We start from the raw sequence: 24,254 nt of genomic DNA, 5'->3' as shown, positions 1-24,254 counted from the left end.
TCTCCAAGGACGGTCGTATTAGTCGAGCATCGAAACACTTGCGACAAAACGATCCATCTTAGGCAAATGCAAGCAGTATCTGATATCATTAATTACGATGCAAACTGGTCACTTAAACGTGTCCCGTCCCCAGCGGGGGCTAGCCTCTTTCGTTTTTTAAGTATAGATTCATTGACATAAAGAAGTTGGTAGCGATAAAAGCCCGAGAGAAAGTGTATTTATCAATCATGAAGGTTGAGATGACACTTAGTAGTCTAGACCTGTTCTGTCATTCTTTAGCAGCCTCTGTATGTACATGTGATCTGCGCTCACTAAGGGACTTTGACTTTGGAAGTGGGGCACTGAGGTTTCAGGTGTATCGATTTTCAAGTGAATACACCACGTCGTGTGCTCTGGTTCATCTGTGTAAGAAACGATACAGGCCCGCTGACAGGGATGCCCCGGAAAACATCAAATATAGGCTAGTGTGTCTGGACAATTAGGGTTCGAGAATCAATCGAAGAGTGCAGATGGTGACACCGCTTACGGGAATTACTGTATGATGGATGCTTTATGAAACAAAGTATCCATATTGCCCAAGTGCCCAAGTTCAATGAAATGAAGCTATTCGCACCATACGAAATTGCACTTATCCCAAGTTCCAGGCGTTGAGGCCATTCCCACCACACAAAACGTCATGAACCCTCGATTATCCCATCAAACAAAAAATAACTTATAACAAATACCAATGGGAATAGCTTCAATTATAATACACGGTACAGAGCGGTCAAGATAGCGGTATAGAATCAGGCATCTACAGGCCTCAATCAGGCATCCGACCTTTGGCGTCTATATCTCTTCGCAGAATGCTAAGGCAATCAAATGAAAGAGGGGTTGCTGGTGAGACATTCTATCGGATGCTATTCTGACCTGGCCAATAAGAATGTGCGAAAAACTTTGTGTTTCATTAACCCTAGTTCTGGCAATTTATAGAGGCTCAAACATGAGTAAAATAACCAATAGATACTCTTTGGAAATTCACCTGACATAAATTTTTAGTAGAGCTATGATGGAAAGTGGATAAAACTATGGAGTAAGTGCTTATAGGAATGGAAGAAAAATGATTATAGACTATCTAAGATGGTGGCCTGGATCCTCATTTTATTATAGAGGCCAAAGGCCGGATGCCTGATTTTGCAATATTGATGCCTCAAGCTGCCTGAGGATGCCTGATTCAATACTAGCGGAAGCCTGGAGCTTTGGCAAATGTTGAATTTCTACCTACATACGTACCTATTTCTATGTTAGCCTCGGCGCTGCTCACGGGTGTCCAGCACGAAAAATACAACAGTTATGAAATTAGAGATACAAAATGTATATTGGCCGGATTTGAATAGTATTTTTCAACTTGCTGGTGTTGGTCTAAATGACAGAGGTTCATGCTTTTCCCATTCTGGTCGCGTGTTTTGTCAATTTCATTCATTTAGTGTGGATCAAAATCGATCTCGACCATGGATACATTGAGACAAAGAAGATGAACTCGATCAGCCCTGGAGTGGAGCTGCGATTATCTTCGTGATCCTCACTACAAAACTCACGGACACCACGTGGCTGAAGCGCGTACCTTGTTATGACCTAGTTCCGTCGAAAAAAGAGTTTGTAAACGCCATTTCCCTAATTTGAGATCATCTAGGGGGCCGAATGTATAAAGGCCTGGAGCAAAGTGCTTTGCTTGGCAGGAGAAAAATTCCCTACCGGTGGATATTTGACAAATTTTCAGCTCGGAAGGAATTTTCTTTCGCTAATAATCACTAATGAGGCTGAATCGGTAATAAACCGAGGCTAAGACCGCACTTTTTGGCGGAGAAAACCGATCTGTCCCTTTTAATAAGGTGGGGGCTTTCGCGTGGCTCTCGATCCTAGCACCAAATCCAGATTGGTCCGGACGATTTACCCGCTTTGGCTGTTACCGAAGGCTGCCAATATTAGGGCACGTTTCAGTTGAGCCGACTTTCTGGTTTAATGGCCCTTGTTCGAGGCCAACAATAGCTTGTTTTGGACTGTGCATTATTAGATCCGTTGCCACCATTGCCCGAAAATTCGTGCAAAATAGATAACCTTAATATGCATTTGTCTCCACGCTGCTGAATCAGGGCATTCTTCACCGAAGACTGAACAAAAACCTGCCATTGCCCCAGATTGAAACTGTGCCCCCTTTCAACGACCTTCAACCCCCTTGTTGTACAAGTATCTCGCCATCATGAGGATTCATTTATCCTTGTCCGCTGTCTTGGCTGTGCTGGTTGTGGGGCTTCACGCGGCAGCCTCGGATGAGGCCTTTCCTTCTTGCGCGGTATGTAGGCCTCTTGAAGGATTTTAGGTTCATGCTGATGCTTGTCTTCTAGATTAAATGTGACAGGCAATTATTTTCTGACTGCTCGTTGAGCAGCAATACAACATGCTTCTGCGATAGCGGAGCACGTCCAACGACCTTGTTAGATTGTGTTTCAAGTAATTGCACAACAATGGAGTTCTTTAGTAAGTTTCACTTTTATGGTATCGACAATGTGGCAACATAACTGATCTGCATAGCCACAAAACGGCTGTACGAAATAACGTGCGATATCGCGCCGCTCAAAAGCCCCCCTGTGGTCAATCCCTCAACCCTGATTCCTCTGATTCTAGCCTCCTTTTTCTTTATCGCGAGAATCTTTGCGAAAAGCAGCGGACTTGCAGGAGGGTGGGGATGGGATGACTATACAATTATCGTTTCATACGTGAGTACACTTTCTAGTTTTATCCTGTGCACTATTGACCAGGTCGCAGATCTTAGGAGTGGCGATCTATGTCCTCAACATTCTCAGTAAGTCAGAGCAACTATTCGTCCCACCTTACGGGCATGATCTAACAAAACAGTGATTCGGAGCGGGTTTGGTAGAAATATTTGGGATATTGTCCCCTTTTCCACGGTCACCAGGTTCTACAAACTTTTCCAAGCGCTTGCTGTTATGTACAAGATTCAAATTTCGCTCGCCAAGATTTCAGTATGCCTGTTTTTACTCCGAATTTTCCAGGCTCGTACCTTCCGCTACCTTGCCTATGTGCTCATTGGCATCAACGCCGCTATCGGTATCACCTGGGCCTTCGTGGACTCCTTCCGCTGCCTACCGACCCGACTGACATGGCTCGGCTGGAAAAATGAGGAATCCGGGCAGTGCATCAACTTCATCAACTCGATTCTCGTCAACTGCTTGGTCAACATCTTTGTCGATTCCATCCTGATCATGATGCCTGTCTACGAGGTTATCAAGTTGCAGTTGCCTCTGCGGAAGAAGTTCACTGTGGCACTGATGTTCATTGTGGGCTCTGTGTAAGTACTACTCAACCTGACATTTCCGTACAACGCTAACAATCACATAGTTTGACCATCATCGCTATCATCCGAGTCGTCGTTTTCTGGAACAATCGTTGGGGTTACAACCAAACCCTCGGTCTTTACCCACTCATCCACTGGTCCGTCATCGAAACCCAGATTTCCGTCATGTGCGCTTGTCTACCAGCGTTCAGGGCCATCATCGGCCGATGGCTCCCTGGTCTTTTGGGCGGCACGACGCGCCGAACGTACGCGACTCCTGCAGCCGAGTACTATCACAAGTCAGGCGGCAACAGCAATATCAATAAATCTGTGACGTACGAAGTCAATTATACGTCCCGATCGGAGACAAACAGTGACGTGGAGCTGGTGGATATGAATGGCAAACTCGTTCATTGATGGTGGTTATTTTTTATGTGTACATTACTTTTCTGTTCAAGTATAAAGCTAAATCCTTAGACACGGCCTTGCAAAAAGCAATCCGTTGAGTTTTTATTTTCTATACCTTCCTTCCAGATAATTCGGGCCTAAGCTGCTGGAACCTTGGAAGTATTCTCACTGGATATATACCAATGTAGTGTTGAAAAATGTCCCATGCTAATGACTTCAGGAGTGGCTACCAGCACAGAGAATCGCAAGGATCTTGAGCACAGATCAAATCTTCACAAAAGAAATCTCAGGAGCATAATGCAAAGAGCTAATATAATAGTGGGCCTGCAGGATCATTTAGCTGGATTAAAAACAAAGCTATAATCACTTCGTGGGTCGTATTTCGTCAAATATATATTTTGTCCCACTTTGAAAATTTTCACAATAAGCCAAGCTTTGTGGATGATTTGGGTAGGCGAATTGGCTCTCTAAAAGATTCTTTGTCAAGTTTTTTAGTAGAATTGAATAACAGATACTCTCAGCAATCTTTAACAGTGCGTACGGTTGAATTCCATTAACGAGCAGGTGTTGCATTGTGCTCGGGACTCAATGGAATCTTTGGAACGTGGAACGCCAGAGAATCAAGGCCGCTAGAAGAACGCTTGCAAGTTTGTGGAAACCTTGGTGATATTTCTTCATATTAAATCGGGTAGCCAGACTTCTAGACTGACTATATGGATACATGGACATTAATGGAAAAGCGAGGTACGGCATCGATCTTTCACAGACCTAGCAAGTTCAGGTAGAAAAACCTCGGCAAAAATTATGCATATTCATTAATACAAATTTGGTTTCTTGGGTAATCATCATAATCTGGTGCAAGTACCTAGATACCTCCTTGTACGTTCCAATCTAATCATAGATAAATTTTCGCGCTCATCGCAGGCGCGACCTTGTCCTCGTGTCCAGGTAAGTATCCCCCTTCACACACAGCAAAAACATTGTCCTTTCAACAAAGTTTGTGATAGAGCGCTCTATATTTCCTAGTTGTCAAGGAGCCATGCAACGTAGCTTCCTAGTCAGCTAAGACACCATCACGAAATCATCCGTCAGATCTTGGGCCCCGAAGCGCACATAGTCGCATGAACCGTTCTCCAGGTGAATGAATAAACCACGTAGAGTCAAGAAGTATCGATTGCATTTGTCATATTTGTTCGGACAAAAGTGAATCTTCGCTTCGTGAACTGACGAGTTGAGATGCTCATCCAACTCATTCTTCGAGTTGAAATGCCCCAGACAAAAATAGCAGATCCAATAGGATCCGTTGAAGGCATGGTCAGTAGATGAGTACTTCGTGCTTTGGCAGCTATTTGCAGACTTTGGAGGCTTTGCTTTGACGGCACCATGCATGTTTATTCTGTGAACAATTTGGAGGACTGCGTTTCGGACTAAGGCATGGGCCTTCGGACAACCACCATTCTCAATGTGGAACGTGATGGCAAAAGTAGTATCTAACTGCTCTTGGCAGAAAGGGCAAGGAATGCAGTGCTCAGCCTCAAGTTCGGATTCAAATGCCTGGAACTTAGGCAGTGGTTGGTTAATGCCAAAAGTCAACGGACGTGGTTCAATCAGAAGACTTTCAAACTTACCTCGGATATAGGCTGTATACCCTTATCTTTGTCGGAAACTCGGTTTCTTTCATTGAAATTAGTCTCGTGCTGTAGCTCAGATTGAAGCTGTTGGCTTGGTAAATCCTCCAGAAGGGAGGCCTGTTTGCTCTCTTTGCTTTGAGTATCGTGTTGCGGCTTGGATTCAACCTTTTGGCTTCTTGGAGTGCTTGCAAGGGAGGTTGGCTTGTGCTTCCCTTGTTGAGCGTGAGATTTTTGCTTAGCTTGTTGCTGGTCGAGCGTTGTATGATCCACCAAAGTCTCCTTTTTGCACTCCTTGTGTTGATGATCTTGTTGTATTTTAGATTTGACCTCTCCAGCTATTGAGCTTTCGACTTGAGGAACTTCCTCGCTGTCTTTATGACCTGCATTGTATTGTGGTGGAGCCTTGCTCTCCTGGCTTTTGTCTTGCTGAGGAGGAAGGGCTGGTTTGACCGCGCTAGGAACAGCAACAGGCTGAATCTTGGCTTGGATCCGCTCATCCGGTGCTTTTTCGGAACGGTATACAGATTTGATATCTTGGCGACGAGGCTTATGATGCTGCTTGGCATTCATGTGTTGATTTACCGCTCCCTCAGAATAGAACCAACGATCACAAGTATCGCATTGAAAGTCTGGGGTCCAATGGTCTAAAGCAGTCATGTGTTGATCCACAGCGTCTTGAGAACCGTATTTCCGATCGCAGGTATCACATTCAAACTCTCCGACCCAATGTTTCCAGTAATCCATGTGCTGCTTAGCAGTTTTCTGCGTATAGAACTTTTGGTCGCAAGTCTGACAGTCATAATGGGGAGGTGGCATCCAGTGCTTCAAAGCATTCATGTGATGGTTTGCAGCTTCTTGGGAACAGAATATTTTGGCACACGTCTCGCATAGGAACTCGGGGTCCCAGTGTTTCAGTGCATCCATGTGATCATTGCATGCACGCTCAGTTCTGAACTCGCGATCGCACCACTCACATAGCCACCAGTGATCATTATCTCCCATGTGGATCCCAGCGTCATACTGAGTTCGGAACTCGAGTTAACATCCTCCACACTCAACCATGATGGGCGGAGGTGCGAGTGGCACGGTCAGAAGGCAAATTACATATAAACAGCGTGTCGTCTGAAGCTGACAAGACAATTTGAAGAGAGTGAGAGTAAGGAATGGTGCATTCGGGCGTGGGAAAATATTCGATGACAGTTGCCGAATAATCATGAATGCAGGACTAGCAATGCGACGTCCGCAGCTTCAAAATACGATTGCTTGATACTGTAGGGTCAGATGAACAGGCAAAGACTTTGAAATTTGGAACTTGCCATCTCGAACTATAAATAATTTGGCAACCGACACCCCAAGTCTTCTGCTCCACCTTTCGTCCTGTCGCTAATACCTCTACTTCCACTATGCCATCCAAATCTTGAGAAGCGGATGGCAGCACGAATCTCAAGTGGGACCAGATGGGTTCAACTTATGAAAGGAGAAACCGGACACCCGCTCCGGGGAGCTCCAAAGTCATGAGTATAAGCTACTCTTCGAAGGCGCAACCCTTGACATATCTACAGATCCCCACCTTTTTATAGGGAGCCGAGAGGTTAAGTTTTGAGGCTAGGATACACTCAGGGCTAGATAAGGAAGATTCTAGTCATGTTTCAAGTACAGATGAGGACTAGCAAGTAGATTATGATTGGTAAATCTCTATGCTGGTCATATAACTGCAAGTTTAGCTTGATTTATGATAAGTCAATGAAAGTTCCTGCGCGCCTTCCTGGCCTCCGTCGTTCCACGCAGCCCATGAGCACTGAATACAATTGATGCAAGCGGAGCTAGAACCATCATATCTTCATCTGACGCGGCCTATTCTCAACGACTAAATCCTCTTTAATCAAATCGGCCGCTTTCTCAGCGACCGCATAGACAGTAGCCTGGATATTACCGCTGACGTTATTGGGGAATATCGAAGCATCAGCGACGCGAAGTCCTCGCACGCCTTTAACACGCAGGTGCGAGTCCAAGGCTTCACCTAACGCGACTGTGCCACAGAGATGATACATTGAAAAGACACAATCATGCGCTTGGTTCTTGGCCCCTCCAAGGCTCTGCAAGTCCACCTGCGGAGGAGGAAACACCCTGCTGGAGATCGAAGGCTGAAGACGATTCGATTGGCCCACGTTGTCCAGCAAACGTATTCCAGCGGCAAGGATAGCGGCGTCTGCTTCGTGATTGAGCCAGTTTGGCTGGATAATCGGCTGCTGCGCAGGATCTGTATTGACGTTAGCTTTTGTTTTGTGAGGTACTTGTACGTTTTGACTTACCAGATGACTGAACGTGAATATAGCCGCGAGAAACGGGATTCTGTATTCCAACGACTCCGGTAACACCACTCTTCTCCTGATTTGCAGGTGGCGAGAATAAATTTGCATGGTTTTTAGGATCACCTGCTGGGTTCATCATCGCTGGCACGAGAACTATCTGCAAGTTGGAAGATTTCTCGTCATTGAGATTTTCAATGACTTGCTGCAGTTGCTTTGCGTGGAATTCAGTCGTGGGCTTGATATCCCTGATGCTTTGTATGACCGTCTGCAGTTCCGTATCAGAGAGGAGACTCTTCGCCGAATAAAAGCCCATGATGTTCGGAATAGCCGCCAGAGGCCCGTCTTTAGTCTCTGCATACTGCTTGATGGCAGCCGGCATAGCTTCGGGGACTAATCGCATAACGTCACCAGTCATAATATTGGGTTTTACGTCCCAAGTCATGAATGAAATAGCATGGTCTTGCAGATTCGCTCCAATGGCAGCATTATCAACCTTGCATGGGATTCCGGCTGCTTTGAGAACAGCTGGGTCACCGATACCCGACAATTCCAAGATGTGAGGCGAGAAAACGGTACCGGTGGATAGGATTACCTCACGGGTGACCCTAACTTCATAATCTTTCTCGCGGTGAGTGATGCTTACACCGGTAACCTTGTTGTCGTCGTCCAGTAAGACTTTGTTGACCCGGGCTTGGCAGAGTACTTTCAGGTTTGGGCGAGTGTGGTTTGGCGCATAATATTCTCTCGCGGCATAACTTCTTTTCCCCTTGTTTGGGCCCTTCCTTGTAATAGTTGCCAGCACGTGGTGAATTCCCAGGTGATCTCCAGACCAGGGATCAATGGCCTTCTTGGTTATACCGGTCGTTTCCTCGCATGCTTTCAGGAAGTCGAATTCAATTGGTAGTGCTCCCTCGTTGAAACTTGTATGAATTGGACCATCCGTGCCATGGAATTCTTCATGGTAGTTGAGGGATCGGTCCAAATCTGCCTCAGCGGGCTCGAAGGTCTAAGGAGCATGTTAACTCCACAGGCCCCATTGATTTGATTTTATCACCTACCTGATGTTTGCGCATGTATCGTTGCATAGAAGTCGCAGCCCAACCATCATCGCCGACAAGAGAAGCCCAATTGTCATAATCCTGCATTGAGCCTCGCACATACACCATAACGTTCATGCCACTGGAGCCACCTAAATATTTGCCACGAGGAATTTGGTGAACCCTATCACGATTTCCTTTCTTCGCGACTGGTCAATAAACCAGTCCAATAAAACTTCGACATGATTCTCAACCTCACCTGCGGCTCACTAAAAATGCACCAATCATATTCCGGATTTTGAAACTGCTCTCCAAACATCGCAGGTATATCAACCAACGGATCCCCGAGTCGACTCTTGCCCGCCTCAATCAAACCGACCGTCACATGAGGAATCTCGCTCAGTCTGGCGGCAATCGTACATCCTGCAGTTCCACCCCCGCACACGATATAATCAAAGGAAGTGTTCAAAAACTCTCCAACAGAGCAAGTTGGGGCTTCGACGATTTTGTCCGCCATGGTTATGTGAGACTTCAACGTTTCGGTACGAGATGGAATTCTCCAAGGCTTGGAGTTGAATTGATAAAGAGTGAACGAGAGGAGCTTACATGTAGCCCCGCACGGTTTTGTATTGATATATCACATGCATTGGTATTGAGAATCGGGGCAGGGGATTGGCTTATGCGGGCATCGGCGCGGATGCGTGAGGAGCAACGAATCACGTCTAGCTTTTGGTTCTAGCTGCATGTTACATTCAGAACATGAGGACTTCCCACCCCGTAACTTTGGACGTCTAGCCTCCCTTGAAACGCCCATTGCCATGTAAACACCATTACCTAGGTATCTCCAGGGCTATGTGCACTTTAGTCAGCAAGCCTCATTTTACCTTTAGTGAACGGTAGGAATTGGGATTCCCATATAAAAATGCATCCACCCCAACTCTTCAAGTAGGCAGCTCAAAAAAATTCCATAATATTCACTCTCCAAGCAAGTTCTGCAGATCCCCTTGATGCAATAAACTCAGACTCAGACGCAAGTAGTTGAGCCTTTGGTACTACTCTCCCCACCGCCTCTCGAATGGCCTCTTCTATAGCCTCATCCACAATCCCCGTCATGATAACCAAGAGCTCATCAGGAAGGATTAGACCATTATACCACGTACTTAAGAACTGATAAACAAATTCTGCCACATGCAACGCATGTTTAACGACCCGTGAATTGGCACCCAATTCAAAAGAAGCTGTTGCATGAAGATCAGCGGACCCCCAATCTACACTAACTGCTGTCTGTAAAGGTGTTGTGTGCAGTAGGATAGCTTGATCGGTATATTCAACCAAGAGTGTTTCATGCACCGGTAGTTGGTTTCCCTCCTCCTTGCATCGATCCTTGTCCTCAAAGTGCTCACATAATCCTAGCCCGTGTCCCGCATAAGCAGCGTAAGCTTCCCACGGATGGTATTTGTAAAGCCCCGTGAGTTTTGGAAGACCTAGGTATTCTGCTACATCGTTGATGTCTTCTTTGTAAAGTGCCGCAATTCCTGGGTAGCTTATTACGACGAATGGAAGGGCGGCGGATTTGCTCAAAGAAAGGAGCTTTTTGACTAGCTCGCTCATGATTTGGACGTCTGTAGATGCTGCTAGACCTATCTTTTTGCGAAAAGATCGCCATGCTTGTCGGGGTATGTCGTTCCACATATCTTCCATTGAAGAGTAGGGGGGACTGTTCATGTTAATATGGTAGACGTCGTATGTTAGGAAAGAGTTCGCTCGGGGGAATGTACCTAGGATGGCATGCAGCAAGTGACGAGAGTCGCTTTATTATTTCTACATAGCTGGAGTCACCTTCGACGCGACCAAGATCCTCGAATGAACCGTCAGCGTGACGAAGGGCTATAGTTCTGCGATATGGTTGTGAGTGTGATTTGAGTTCCACCAAGGTAGGTAGCATCATACCCATATGAAGCCGTGAGAGAAATGCCTATTGATGGTTTCGATAACTTCATTAGATCCATTTCGTGTGGTCGGCCGGGTTGGCACAAACGATGGATTGCGGGGTTGTTTTTGGAACATCGCAAGTCATAGGCGCCAGGAGGCACTGCCTAGTACTAGTTGCTGACAAGTACGTCCCGCTCTGATTGAGCAATGACGGAGTAAAAAATCTTTAGGCTAATTTCACAGTAAAATGCGTTAAATTTGGCGTTAGCATTAATGCGGCTAAAAGAATTTTGTGGAAATAGGGACCGACGTATATAGGAAATAAGTCACACGGACACGGCACCAGAAAAGACTCAGGCGAGAGATTATATTGTTGAATCAAGGACGGGCAGGGCTAACAATGTCTAAGACGAGGGAAATTAATAGGTCAAGTGAACTCTTTGCGAGACATAATAGCTTATGCCCAGCAGTTTTGTCCACATCCTCATGGAGTATGTCTTTGATTGGCAATATAACCATGGTCTAATTACATATGTATCTCTACACTGTCCTGATTAGGCCCTCGAGGTAGTGCTCAGCGCGACCAACATCTGTCAAGGATGCAATAACACCAACGTATCCGTCGGGTCGTACAATCGCTAGAGCGCCCTTCTCCGGATCAACTCCATAGATGCTGTAGACTTGATCAATCTCATATCCACTATAGAAAGACATCTCTGAGTGCTCCTTCACTGGGGAGGGAACATCCACCCACATGAAGTCTCTAGACAAACGTGGGTGGATAACCACCTGCTCTAGTATAGACTTCGGGAATCGTGCGATGATCGCACTAAGGGTTTTGAGAGCTTGGGCGGAGATGCCAGCTGGGTCTAATAGGTCTGAAGATGTGAGGCAGAGGATGCGGAAGCGACCAGTTGATGCAAAATCTATGAGGTGTTAGAAGCGTGCAATTCCCTTACTTGCATTCTATCTTACCATCTTGTAGATCGCGTCGGTATCCATCGGCATGGCGAACCAGACGGACATTCAGTAAACGCCTTCCTGGGTGGAGAATACCAGCAAGATAGTCTGTGCCGTGGATGGGGTCCTCTCTTCCATTGAAAGACCGGTTCACAGTCATGCTGTCTGGATATTCGACACCACAACCACTTGTGAAACCATTGCCACGATTGAACACTTCCAAGAACTCGTCGTGGGTAAGTGAGCTGACACCGTCTTCTGACGCACCAATCTTGCCTGAAAACATAGATGAAAATGCTTTGTCGAACTCGATTAGCTGCTGCGCGATCGTGTGTCGCTCAATGTGATATGTGTCGAGAATTTTATTGGCCAGATTTTCGGGCGCGAGTCCATTGATGAAATATGCGAGCTTCCAAGACAAATTGTAGGAGTCCATCATGGATACATTCATTCCTTGACCAGCCTAGATAGACCAATGTTTAGTCACTACGCAAAAAGAGTGGCATTTTGAGCTTACCTTCGGGCTATGAGTATGGCAAGCTGTTCTCCTTGTCAGTAAATCTCTCTGTAGGATTTCAAGGCAAGTCACATACCATCCCCCACGATGAACACCCGGTTGACACCATTGGAATCCTTGACAGAAAATTTATCTGTAACACGCTGGCCAATCTGGTAAGCCGCCCACCAATCCACAGCTCCATCTTTCTTGGGCCGAATATAATACGGCTTGAACGCGGCGGCAGCGTTATCGAAAATTGTTTTCTCGGTGACTTGGCTTCGGCGTGCCCGTGCATCCACAACAGGAGGCTTACCTGTCCCATTGTCTGGTTGCTGATCTTCGCTAGGAATCACATCACCAGGTACCTGGACATAAAGCCGCGTTAAATAATCCCCCGTAGAAATGCGTTCGCGAGGTATGACCATCACAGAACCAGCCGGTGAATGGATGGCACATCTACGTCTGATATCGGGGAAATCAGTATCGACAACCAAGTCGACAACGCCCCAGATATGATCACTCGATTCACCTTCGAGTTTGAGCCCCATGTTGCGGCGGACTATAGAGTGTGCTCCATCAGCGCCTACTAGAAACTTCGTTCGCACAGTGCGCTTCTGTCCTTCTGTCTCAATTTCAGCCACAACTGGGTACTCTGCGTCACCCGCTTCGTCAATTTTGACATCAATCAGCTTAGTGTTGCGCTGTACACCGCGCTTGGAGTACCGCAGCAAATCAGTCTCTAGGATTCGCTCGATACGACCCTGGTGAATAGTGACTTCATGGGGGTATCGCGCTGGAACAGCAACATCCGGCACGATCGATGTGCGCTCGATGATCTTTTCCTCGTCTTCCGATGGATTCCAAAATGCAACCTGTTGTGCTTTAGTTCAGGTTCAATGGGTGGCTCGAGGCTGTTTTAAGTACCTGCCACATCTGACATCCCTCGGAGAGAATTTCATCTGCCAGCCCTAGAGACTTCAAGGTCTCCAGTGTACGAGGCTGGAGTCCATCGGCTTGGCCGGATTTCAGTGCTGTTGATTTCGTGTCGACGCATAGCAATGAGTCGTCACTTAATCCGTATCGTGCCAACAGCAGTTCTAGCATTAGGCCTGCTGGCCCGGCTCCCACAATCACCACTTCATATTTTTCTGACGTGGGTGGTGATAGTGTTGGGGCGAAGCGCGGCAATGGAGGAGCGAATGAAGGGAGAACGCGCAGGTCGCGCGAGGCGGCGGCATGTTCAGTGAATACGGGCATGTCTGTTAATAATTGTTTTATGTGACGTTGTTCGAGTTGAAATTATGAACTTTCGCCAAATAGCGAATTGATTCTCTTTGTTTATAAACACTTGTGAAGCACGGTCATTGCATCAGATCCTATAGCAAGTGGATACGGCATTTGGCGGGGATCGAGGGGCAGACCAATCTGCAGTTTCTGTACCGTGAGGCATATTTGTTATTGTGGGTTTCTCTCAGGACCCAGCCACTTAAATTCGACAGAGAGCGTTGAGATCCGGAAATACGGAACAAGTGGGTGGATTGGTGAGGTTTGAGTAATCAACAGTAATCTGGAGATCAGGGAATGTGCGGTGACGGTGACTGTCATTCATTCCGACAACTCTGCAGCTGAATACTTGCGTGGATTTTATACACATTATGTTATTTCGCTATAATAGCAAAATCATAATGAGATAACTTCTTCACTAATTGGGCTCGACCTCAGCCTAAATTTAAATAGGAGTGTAAGACATGCAGTAGCGTTATGGGGACTTAACAACAACGCACTAGAGTCATCGCAATGACCGCTGTTTGCACTTACCAATGGTCTAGGGTCCCGGTCAGGCTTGAGTCCTCGGTATAATTCAAGTATTATTGGCGATGGATATGAGCTTTGATATTATTCGTATCCTAAGAACAAGCTCACAACGCCATTATACTAGCCATTGATCTTTATCTATCGATTCATCCATAATGACATCTCTTAGTAAGTTGATGCAAGCCGTCATACGGTTCTTTTTTTCATATTCCGTTTACCTCGGCTTATCCATGAAAAGCGCCGTGGTCTCGTACTTTCGCTTGAGGCCCTTCGGAAAACAAATATGAGGAGATAACATGGCGCTTTTAGCTCCGACTATTGCGGTCCTGGCGTTTCTCCAAATGTGGAGCCTTGGTGTGCCCTCCCCGGGCAGTGGTGGGTACAGGGGTAATTCCGTCCCATCGATGGCCAACTGTTTTTTGGTCTTGGATCCATAAGGTGACGATCCTGACACTATAGGTGTGGCTCCAACCACTGTCTTGTAATCAGTGCGTGCGAATTCCCCATTGTGGAATCTGCCATAATGGGACTTACCGGGGAGAAGACCGGTCTTTTCTCGTTTCCCGAGTCACAAGTGCATATCTCCCCTCACTGGCCACTAGCTGCGCGAACTTTGTCTCGCAGTGGAGACGCAGTCCAGCCCATAAGATACCGGGGGTACTAAAAACCCCCTACCATCCGTGGTGGGATGGACCTAGTGAACCGGGGAAAACGGCAGACAAAGTCCCGTCTGCGTGGTGTATTCTCCCATCCAGACGTCTCATATTATCACTTTCTTCCATATCAGCATGAGACGCTTTTCGCAGCTTTTCGGTACTAAACCGGCCGCAGAGGAGTCTCGAAGAGTGCAGCAACAACCCAGTACCACTCTTTCATTCACATTAGAAGAGAGGTCTGTGGATGAAAGCCGTCCACTGAGAGTGGTTATCATTGGTGCTGGTATTTCAGGGATTGTCTCGTGTATCCGGCTCATTCAACGAATTCCAAACGTGGATTTGTGTATATATGAGAAGAACTCGGATGTCGGAGGAACCTGGTTTGAGAACAGGTATCCAGGATGTGCCTGTGGTAGGTCATTCCTGAAATCTCAATCCTGGTTCGGGATATGGGTTGATGAATTCTGACACCAATCTTCGTTGTCGTTTAGATATCCCGGCTCATACCTACCAAGCCACCTTTGAGCCTAACAAGGAATGGTCCACGTTCTATGCGAAAGCGCCAGAGATCCATCAATATTGGAAACACATTGCCGAGAAGTATGGATGCGTTGATCATATCAAGTTGAAACAGCAAATATCCGAAGCTGTTTGGGATGAAGAATTGTCAAAATGGAAGCTCAAGGTAGAATGATCGTTGCACTGAATAACTGGCTGTTCGCTTACACCGGGTTAGGTGCAAGATGTGGAGAGATCTTCCGTTTACACAGATGAGTGTGATGTGCTGATCCAGGCAACGGGAGCACTCAACAATTGGAGATGGCCAAAGATACCCGGTCTCCACGACTTCAAGGGCAAGTTGGTCCACAGTGCCTCATGGGACGAGAGTTATGACTACAAGGTGAGCAGGCTCAGCAAGTTGCGCTGTAATTGTACTAATCACGGCATAGGGCAAACGCGTTGCAGTGGTTGGCAATGGTTCGAGTGGAATTCAGGTTGTTCCCGCCTTACTCCCAGACGTGCCTCATATCGACCATTACATGCGAAGCCGTACCTGGGTCTCGCCCTCATTCGCACGTGAAGAAGTCGATAAGCGGGGAGATGGGATTGATAATTTCGCCTTCACTGCTGAAGACATCCAAACTTTCAAGAAGGATCACCAATCATACCAGAAGTTCCGCAAAGGCAAGTTTGAACCCGAACAAACTTCCCAGGACGTAGTTCCCTTCTGACTGTAGTGCTAGATGTCGAGCTGGAGCTTCAGTCTATCCACGGTGCCACATTGACGGGCCACCCTCTGCAAGTCGGTGCTCAAAACGCATTTGTCGAGAATATGAAACGACGTCTAGCAAATAAGCCTGAACTCGTTGATCGACTGATGCCCTCATTTCCGCCTGCATGTCGTCGGCTCACTCCAGGGCCCGGGTACCTAGAAGCCTTAGCAGATGAAAAGGTTGATATCATCACCTCCAACATTGTCAAGGTAGATGAAACCGGAATCATCACTGCAGATGGGCAGCATCGGCCCATTGAGATGCTTGTGTGCGCCACTGGGTTTGACACCTCATGCTATCCCCGATTTTCGATCAAAGGAAGAGGAGGTGTCACACTCTTCGAAAGATGGAAAGAGACCCCGGAAACGTACATATCGATTGCGACCGATGGGTTCCCGAACTATTTCATGTTACTCGGTCCTAATGCCGGGTTAGGCGAGGGAAACCTGCTGTTGTTGATCGAAAAATCGATAGACTATGTCACGAAATGTGTTCAAAAACTGCAACGGGACAACATTCGCGCAATGAGTGTCAGACGTGACGCGGTCAAGCAGTTCACGGCACATTGTGATAGTTACTTCAAGCGCACAGTCTTCAGTGGGAATTGTCGCAGCTGGTACAAGGGTGGTACTGAAGAAGGTCGAATAACCTCCCTCTGGCCAGGTATGTGTTAGTAGTACTTTTGAACCAACGCTTGGCTAATCCATTCTAGGATCCTCCCTGCACGCTATGAAGGCATTTGCACACCCCCGATGGGAAGACTTCGAGTATAGTTATATCAATGACAACGCAGCGGGTTGGCTCGGAGATGGTTGGACGGAAAATGAGAAGCAAGGCATGATTAATGTAGATTACTTGGACGACGACCAGGTTGACTTTCCTCGTCCAGTGAGCTCTTGATAATGAATCGAGACAGTGCAGCGATAGTGATAACCAGAGGTGACTTTCTGTTAGATCCTAAGCACTGAGAAGACTAAAATCGCGGGAAAAAAGTACAGTAGAAATGATTCTAATAAAGATAAGTAGTAGGTAAATCAGACAACTGTCGTTGATCCCAAAGTGATTTGATATCGGTCTGACCATACCGTACTTGTCCCAGAAATGATGGTAAGTATCGATTAGCCGGACGCGTGTCCAAAAAATACATTTCCTCCCGACATGCGACCGCAATACCGATACGCCGCCCTTTCTCCTCAGTGCTCCTGATAACTACCCCAGATTCCCTCTTCCCCGATGGCCCAACATGAAGCCGACAGACAAGCACTTCCGCTGTAACATCTGTCAGCGGACTTTTACGCGCATTGATCACCTGAAGCGTCATCATTTGCGCCGTATGTGCCCCACTCTGCAGCTACCCTCACGTAACTGAAATCTGAGCAGATTCTGGGCAGAAGCCCTACTCCTGCATCTTCTGCAATGACTCGTTCGCGCGATGGTGAATCCCTCGATATCCAAATCCAGACGTGAACTAATCAGCTTTAGCGACAACCTCCGTGACCACTACCCTGATTGCAGCAGGCGCGGGGATCGCGAAATACCAGAGACCGGCCAGAGGGGCCGTCGGCGACATGCTTGTCAATCGGTTAGTTCACGATTGGTCACATGCAACCCTTCAGTACTGACATACTAGTGTACCTCGATGAAACTACGATGCGACGGACAAAGCCCCTGTGGATCGTGCCAGAAGAGAAACCTGGTGTGCAACAATGCGAGAACAGGCTTGGGCCATTTTGGCCCCGAAGAAGGTACAATACGCCTCAAGTGAGATTGATTACAGCACAAGACTCACACACTCTATAGAAAACACCGAAAAATCCGAAACCTACACGCAGCCGCCATCGGACCGAGGATCGATAAAGTTCCTCCTGAATGGTGGCACCGACAGCTTCACAGAAAACTTTCGACTTCCGCCGCGTAGCGATCGGGCGCGCAGTCTGAATTATCATAATCAGCTTAGCTTAGAGGAAGCACAAAGCAGCAACCGGTCGGAATTTGGCGCCGGCTTTGTCAACTCCGACCCGGCCACGCCGCAATTTTTCCAAGACACATTTTTGGACTTCTTCAATGGCCCTTTTGGTGATGGACAGAAGCCCATGGACGATCCCTACAATACCGGTGACCTGACCTACCAGACCGTCATGCCTCAAGGGCAAACCACGAATCTCGCATTGCCCGCAGATCAGTCTGTCTTCGAACCGGAGCGGCCGTTCGCAAGGGCTTTAATACAGTCAATATTGGCAAGAGCGTGGCAGGTCCCGCTCGATCCCAAAGCGCAGCAAGAAATTTCTGCCAATTTGAATTTCATATTGACGACCGGCCGTATACGACAGTTTATCTCTCTTTATTTCAAATGCTGGCAACCCAGCTGTGCAATGCTTCATGTACCCTCCTTTGATCCTGAGACTGTTCCCCTGCCATTGCTAGCAGCGGTAGCTTTCATGGGTGCAATGTACAGCAGTGATCAGCGGGAAACATGTGTTGCCAAGAGAGTGTTAGACTTTGCAGAGCTCTTCGTGTTCTCGAGCGATGTGTTTTCGGCTGAAAGCGAAGTCAGCATTGTATTCTCGGGTGGGCGGTGCTACAAGGATGAGACAACCGATTGGGTGAAATTCCAAAACTGCCAGGCCGGTTTTATCATACTGTTGGCTCAATACTGGGCAGGAAGCCGCGTTTCTAGGAATCGGGCCATGGAAAATAGGTTCAGCGAAGTTGTCAAAGTCGCACGGAGGATGGAGCTTGTTAAAGCCCGTCATCTTCCAGACGATCAAGGGCATGAGCACTTGTGGATCCAAAAAGAGTGTCGAGTTCGGTGGGTATATTTCCATTGTCAATCTACTCTACTAACGGTTGCCAGGACTGCTTCCATCATTTCATTGCTTGATTGTGCATTCTTCTTTTATCAAAACTATCCATGCCGCCTGACCCAATCAGAGATGGAATGTGATTTACCAAGTGATGAATCTGTATTCTTCTCTGAACATCCGTTCGCAGAGCCCAAGTTTTGCTTTTCGCGCGAGCTCACAATCACCGCGGCTTTCGAAAATTTGTTAGAAGAGACCGAGCTCAAACCCATGGATCTTACCGCGTTGGATATGTTTATATTGATTCACCGTATGCCCAGGACCCAACGTCCCTTTTGGTCATTGACATCAACTCACCCGTTCTTTAGTCTTGTACTCCTTTATCAACGCTCACATGGCAACTCTTGGCCCTTTCATACGCATGGGTAATATCACAAAACCCGGGCATCTCATGAGTGATCGCCCACAACAAGCCGAGTCCATCCCCGAGGATAGAATTCTCGTTTCGGTCAAGAATGGTCTCTCCCGCTGGCGTGATTACTGGTTCGCACTCCGCAACAGGGTATCAAATGACGAGTGGGCTTCGATGGGCTTTTACAAAAATAGCTATAATTTCTGGCTAGTGTCGCAACTCCTCATCACCAAAAAGGATGCCGTTGATGTTGTCATGCGAATGGAAGTGCACTGTGAAGATAAATTGGAGAAGTTGAAGGTTTTGCTCGACGATCAAAAGGACTTATAATGCAAATGACGGAACGGAAATGGTATTTACAGTGTAGATTTGGCTAGACAGGCTAAGGCGTTTCATTTATTGCTTGTTTTATTTGCGCGAGCTGGATTCTCGCGGGCATTAATATATCCTGGGCAGTTTTCGTTTTCTGATCTTTCGCGTATTGCGTGTTCGCTCCCCATATCTTCATAATCCTTGTTGGCTTCTTCTTTTCTATTTTCAGCTACATGTTCAAGTTGAACAAACAAAATAATGTCGTCTCACATTGGATTGTCCATATTAGATCTCCAGAGGCACCTCGTCGTCTCAAGCATAATCCAATCGATAACATCTCAATATTCAATCTTGCGAGATACCGGTCACAAATTACTTCTAGTTGATTTTATTTTGCCTATGTCATAGACACTCTCTTTCTGTCTTCTAAGTTGCAATTTTGTGCTCTTCTCGCGGATACACACCAATATCCGACAACAAACCTTACCCCTCCGCGCACCCTCCACTTGCTTCCCCATTGTGGAGGCTTCCCCATTGTGGAGCTGGGGGATTTCCGGGTGCCGAGTTTTAGGCGCTTGCCGAATCACGAATAGGCGAAGGTATTGTTTATCCGTGAGATGATGCAGCCTCCTTGTATCCAGTAATGGTACTCGATGGATTATGACCCGCGGACATATTCCGCGATGTGGTTTACTTCGTCTTCTAGGTTATTAAACCCGGCAATTATTTTGATCAGCCTCGACGATGAATTGTCTACCAAACTCACACGAAAGCGGGGAATCGTGTTGCAGTGCTACGCTTTGACTTCTAGGCAGTGACCTCTGGGTATCGGGACGTGTCCCAAGACCTTTTGAGAAATGCGCGGCTGATGTCGCAAGAACAGTTGCCGTCATGTATGAGAACAAGCCCTGGAGGTCCTCAAAGCGGCAGAGGTCATCTCTTTAGTACATGACTTCTGCGACAGAACTCAGGGCGTTAACACTGCAAGTTAAGAGTTATGGTCTTACACTGATTCTCTCTCATCTCACAAACCTCAAATTCTGGTCTTCCTTCGCCATGCATTGTATTGTACCTTTGATTTAGAATATTTTCACTGGCCTTCCGATGCGGAATCATAGCATTAATATTCAAAGAATGCCCTTATCATCGGCTGCCACTGTAAAAAGCAAGAGAAGTTTCCGCATTCATGAAATTTATCAAACATATGTTCTCGTTGGATGGTCCTATCCGAACGAATGGATTGACCACCAGTGTATAAGGGGGGTTGGCTGCTTCTTCACCATTGGTTGTACCACGATAGGTATGACGCTGTTTATTATTCCCATGTAAGTCTTCGTGGTCTCCAGTATGACTGCGATACTAAGACTTGATCTGAGATATATATATATTTATGAGAAGCGAGCTCGAACCTGAGGGCATTGCTGCGGGTTGTGACCTTGTACGAGCAGATATATACAATACTTTTGTCTAAATTTTATTCCCAAATTGAATAGTCAAAAGTACAGAGTAGGTCCACGGGTGTATTTCGCGCTAAGGAGGTAAGGCAAAAAGAAGGGAGTACCTAGGTACATGCATTCTATCAAGAATTGAGACAAAAACTTCGCCCACGCACCTGATTTAAGAAACGAAAAACAGTTAGGTTACAGCAATCCATACCAACTGGAGCTATCTACAGTAGATCCTTGCACGAGTATCAAGGTAGGACAACATTAATTTTCCTCATGCCAAGCTGCAACTGCCAATGAGCAACACCTGAAATGCAGCACAAAGTGAATGGGATTTTAGTCTATCTGGTTCTTCAGCTCAAAAGAATGAGGGAAATACCCGAGATCTTCCGGCAAACCGGAATGCGAAAATTTTCCAAGCACATGCAAGGGGGTATCGCAGAGCTCTGTCGATCTTCTCGATAGATCACCTGCATTGCACACTTTGAGATGCACGAAGCGACCTAGCGTGGACCCGCTAGATCTTGGCTAGGTCTGAATTTCAGGTCTTGGACTTTTGTATTCGATATACGAAAACCCTGAATCCGACACGATTTACTAGCTGAATGCATGTATAAGCTAGTAAATACAATAGTCGTAGATTTTCAAGGTGGGCCGAGCCTAGCTCCCCCCACACGGGTGGTGCCATCTGATAAATTCATCCAAATGCAACAAAATACTTCGCCGATCTTCAGCTCGAGATGCACATACTCAAATAGTGTCCACACGCTCGCCCAATTGCACTCTTGCAATGGCGTACCACCGCTCTGTACCATGACGTGATTGACTTGCAGACTGCAGGCCTATAAAGAGTCTGCAATGCCGTGCGGCCAGAGGTCCTTGTCCTTCAATACTCCCAATTTTTCTCCACCATGGTGTTCAGCAAGGCAACCTTCGCGTCCGCATTCGTCTCCCTGTTGGCTTGCGTTGCTGCAGTGGATGTGCCCAAGACCGACTACGATGTCATTGTGGTCGGCGGTGGTCCCGCGGGCCTGAGCGCCCTCAGTGGTGTTTCTCGTGTCCGGAGAACGGCTCTCTTGATTGATAGCCAGCAATATCGTAATGATCCGACTCGGGAGATGCACGACGTGATTGGAAACGACGGTGAGAAATGGCCCTTAATCCCACTTGCACTATGGAAACTTTGCTCACCATGCTTGGTTAGGCACTCCACCCGCTGTTTTCAGGGGTCTCGCGCGTGAGCAGATTTCCAAGTACCCTACCGCCCACTTTAAAAATGAGACTGTGGAATCCATCGTCCCTTGGGGTAAGGGTGACTTCTCTGCCTTCACTGTGACCGATAGCAAAGGCAAAAACTACACCGCGCGTAAGATCGTCCTGGGTACAGGTGTTCGGGATGTTCTTCCCCCAACCCCCGGTCTGCAGGAAGGATGGGGCAAGGGTATCTTCTGGTGCCCTTGGTGCGATGGTTACGAGCACCGTGACCAGCCATTCGGTATGATTGGTGATATCACCGATATGCTCTCCAACGTGTTGGAAACTCACACTTTGTACGACGACATCATCGCATTTGTGAATGGATCCCAGACAGCAGACGGCGAAGCTCGTGCCACCGCCAAGGTCGAAGATTGGAAAGAGCAGCTTGCGGCATGGAACACCACCATCGACAACCGTACAATCTCCTCGATCGAGCGTATTCAGGATGGCGGCAAGAACCGTAACTTGACCTCTGATAAGCAGTTCGACAAGTTCCGCCTCCACTTCACTACTGGCGAGCCTGTTGAGCGTAACGCTTTGATTGTGAACTTCCCCACCGTTCAAAAATCCTCCCTTCCCGCCAAAATGAACCTTCAGGTGGTGAACGACAAGATCAATGTCACCAGCGGGATGCGCACCAACGAAGTCGGTGTCTTCGCCATTGGTGACGCTAATAGTGACGGTAGCACCAACGTTCCCCATGCCATGTACAGTGGAAAGAAGGCCGGTGTTTATGTTCACGGTGAGCTGTTATCTTTCCTTCATATCACCAAGTTACTGACAAAGTTTTGCAGTTGAAATGTCGCGTGAGGAGTCTGCATCCAAGATCTCGAAGCGTACTGGTCTTTCTCGCCGTGAATTGGAGAAGGAAGCCGAGCGTGCAATTGGTAACAATCTAGACGCTGCCTGGAAGCGTGCTCAGGTCTAGAGTGATTGAATCTACCTTAGCACACGAAATAATCTTGACTCTTAAAATATAATCCACTTAATGATCTCTATCTCCACCTGTTCTGTTTTGCAAAATACTAAATGACACTAAACATGGAACGAATTTCTCTATATAGTGTATCCAGACATGGCAGTGTCAACCAACATTCACACAATGAAACTCACAGAGTTAACCGGAACTTGAGCAAATCAGCATTATCTTTAAGGTCATCTTCCCTTTTCTTCAACTCCTCCATGTCCCAATTTCCAAACACAAACCGACCAGTCAACCAGTCACGCTTTTCCTTGGAAAGCCACACAATAGTATCTGCCGGAAGCGCCGGCTTATCGGCACTGCTATTCTTTGACAACTCCTGAATATAATCAGGAAGCTGGTCGGCCATATCGGTTGCGACAGTCCCAGGATGCAAAGATATCGCAACAAGTCCTTCCTTTTCATACTCACGAGCAAGCGTTTCCGTAAACCGACAAAGAGCAAATCGCGAGGTATTGTATCCACTCCCACTAACTGAAACACAGTGAGCACCAATCGATGTGATGTTGATGACCGTCTTCAACTCAGAGACTAAGAGCATCGGCAGTAGATAGTGGCAGCATAGGTATGGGCCCTTGATGTTGACATCCCACCCCTTGGCCCAGTCGTCGGGATCGTTGTCAATGTCACCAATACGCGTTTTCATGTCTGCCATGTATCCGGCATTGTTCACCAGGATATCTAGTACTCCTTCGAACCCAAGTTTCACTTTTTCTGCTGCAGCCTTGACTGATTCCTTGCTGGTAACGTCAACCTCTAACGCAAGGATGAGTGGTTTGGGGATATTCGATTTCACGGCCTCGGCTTCCAGATCTTGGGCGAGTTCTTGCAGGGCGGGGGAAGACCGGGCAGCAATTGCGATTTTTGATACACCGGCCTTCACGCAGCTGATGGCTGTTGCCCGGCCGATGCCCTTTGAGGCACCTGTGATGAAAATTGATCTTCCTTTGAGCTCGCTTCCTGTGGGCGTGATTGCTGGGTAGGTGTCGGAGTGGGGGATATTTCCAATAAATCCTGCATGGGCGAAGGCATTTGTTGGCCCAATCTTGTTCATAATTTTATCCATGTATGCTGAGTGTTGTATTCTGGTTGAAACCGGAACTCGGATTGTAGCTTGAGAATTGGTCGGATCAGATTGTTTGACGTTGTGGGTGAGACTTTTCGTTCCTTGGGGCCAAAAACCTGAG

General features: G+C 47.1%; 9 protein-coding genes across 9 annotated transcripts; 4 read left to right on the top strand and 5 right to left on the bottom strand.

Annotated features, from left to right (window-relative positions):
* Positions 1 to 2,239: 2,239 nt before the first annotated feature.
* On the top strand, positions 2,240 to 3,751 carry N7529_007578 (CFEM domain-containing protein; the record flags this gene model as incomplete). The annotated part of the gene is made up of 6 exons (XM_057243105.1): positions 2,240 to 2,332; positions 2,385 to 2,517; positions 2,572 to 2,756; positions 2,806 to 2,842; positions 2,896 to 3,349; positions 3,400 to 3,751. 6 exons carry the CDS (start codon positions 2,240 to 2,242, stop codon positions 3,749 to 3,751), a joined length of 1,254 nt encoding a protein of 417 aa, XP_057094643.1.
* Positions 3,752 to 4,804: 1,053 nt separating this feature from the next.
* N7529_007577 (uncharacterized protein) lies at positions 4,805 to 6,210 on the bottom strand (the record flags this gene model as incomplete). The annotated part of the gene is made up of 2 exons (XM_057243104.1): positions 4,805 to 5,296; positions 5,371 to 6,210. The coding sequence occupies 2 exons, from the start codon at positions 6,208 to 6,210 to the stop codon at positions 4,805 to 4,807; spliced, it is 1,332 nt and encodes a 443-aa protein (XP_057094642.1).
* Positions 6,211 to 7,205: 995 nt separating this feature from the next.
* On the bottom strand, positions 7,206 to 9,239 carry N7529_007576 (GMC family oxidoreductase; the record flags this gene model as incomplete). Its single annotated transcript, XM_057243103.1, is given in 4 exon segments — positions 7,206 to 7,633; positions 7,686 to 8,691; positions 8,744 to 8,931; positions 8,945 to 9,239. The coding sequence occupies 4 exon segments, from the start codon at positions 9,237 to 9,239 to the stop codon at positions 7,206 to 7,208; spliced, it is 1,917 nt and encodes a 638-aa protein (XP_057094641.1).
* A 437-nt stretch (positions 9,240 to 9,676) lies between these two features.
* On the bottom strand, positions 9,677 to 10,447 carry N7529_007575 (uncharacterized protein; the record flags this gene model as incomplete). Its single annotated transcript, XM_057243102.1, has 1 exon — positions 9,677 to 10,447. The coding sequence occupies one exon, from the start codon at positions 10,445 to 10,447 to the stop codon at positions 9,677 to 9,679; it is 771 nt and encodes a 256-aa protein (XP_057094640.1).
* Positions 10,448 to 11,194: 747 nt separating this feature from the next.
* N7529_007574 (putative phenol monooxygenase) lies at positions 11,195 to 13,370 on the bottom strand (the record flags this gene model as incomplete). The annotated part of the gene is made up of 5 exons (XM_057243101.1): positions 11,195 to 11,580; positions 11,630 to 12,077; positions 12,132 to 12,154; positions 12,208 to 12,985; positions 13,038 to 13,370. The coding sequence occupies 5 exons, from the start codon at positions 13,368 to 13,370 to the stop codon at positions 11,195 to 11,197; spliced, it is 1,968 nt and encodes a 655-aa protein (XP_057094639.1).
* A 1,346-nt stretch (positions 13,371 to 14,716) lies between these two features.
* On the top strand, positions 14,717 to 16,758 carry N7529_007573 (flavin-containing monooxygenase; the record flags this gene model as incomplete). The annotated part of the gene is made up of 6 exons (XM_057243100.1): positions 14,717 to 14,996; positions 15,076 to 15,269; positions 15,321 to 15,485; positions 15,535 to 15,801; positions 15,849 to 16,521; positions 16,571 to 16,758. 6 exons carry the CDS (start codon positions 14,717 to 14,719, stop codon positions 16,756 to 16,758), a joined length of 1,767 nt encoding a protein of 588 aa, XP_057094638.1.
* A 969-nt stretch (positions 16,759 to 17,727) lies between these two features.
* Positions 17,728 to 19,401, top strand: N7529_007572 (uncharacterized protein; the record flags this gene model as incomplete). The annotated part of the gene is made up of 4 exons (XM_057243099.1): positions 17,728 to 17,772; positions 17,811 to 18,667; positions 18,713 to 18,969; positions 19,028 to 19,401. The coding sequence occupies 4 exons, from the start codon at positions 17,728 to 17,730 to the stop codon at positions 19,399 to 19,401; spliced, it is 1,533 nt and encodes a 510-aa protein (XP_057094637.1).
* A 2,217-nt stretch (positions 19,402 to 21,618) lies between these two features.
* Positions 21,619 to 23,013, top strand: N7529_007571 (NAD(P)/FAD-dependent oxidoreductase; the record flags this gene model as incomplete). Its single annotated transcript, XM_057243098.1, has 4 exons — positions 21,619 to 21,623; positions 21,679 to 21,971; positions 22,033 to 22,827; positions 22,880 to 23,013. 4 exons carry the CDS (start codon positions 21,619 to 21,621, stop codon positions 23,011 to 23,013), a joined length of 1,227 nt encoding a protein of 408 aa, XP_057094636.1.
* Positions 23,014 to 23,194: 181 nt separating this feature from the next.
* On the bottom strand, positions 23,195 to 24,121 carry N7529_007570 (SDR family oxidoreductase; the record flags this gene model as incomplete). Its single annotated transcript, XM_057243097.1, has 1 exon — positions 23,195 to 24,121. The coding sequence occupies one exon, from the start codon at positions 24,119 to 24,121 to the stop codon at positions 23,195 to 23,197; it is 927 nt and encodes a 308-aa protein (XP_057094635.1).
* Between the last annotated feature and the right edge of the window lie 133 nt (positions 24,122 to 24,254).

The sequence above is a fragment of the Penicillium soppii genome, assembly GCF_028829465.1.
Source record: "Penicillium soppii strain IBT 18220 chromosome Unknown utg000006l, whole genome shotgun sequence".
NCBI classification, from domain to species: Eukaryota; Fungi; Ascomycota; class Eurotiomycetes; order Eurotiales; family Aspergillaceae; genus Penicillium; species Penicillium soppii.
Note: the sequence above shows the minus strand (reverse complement) of the source record. Positions and strands in the feature narration are given on the sequence as shown.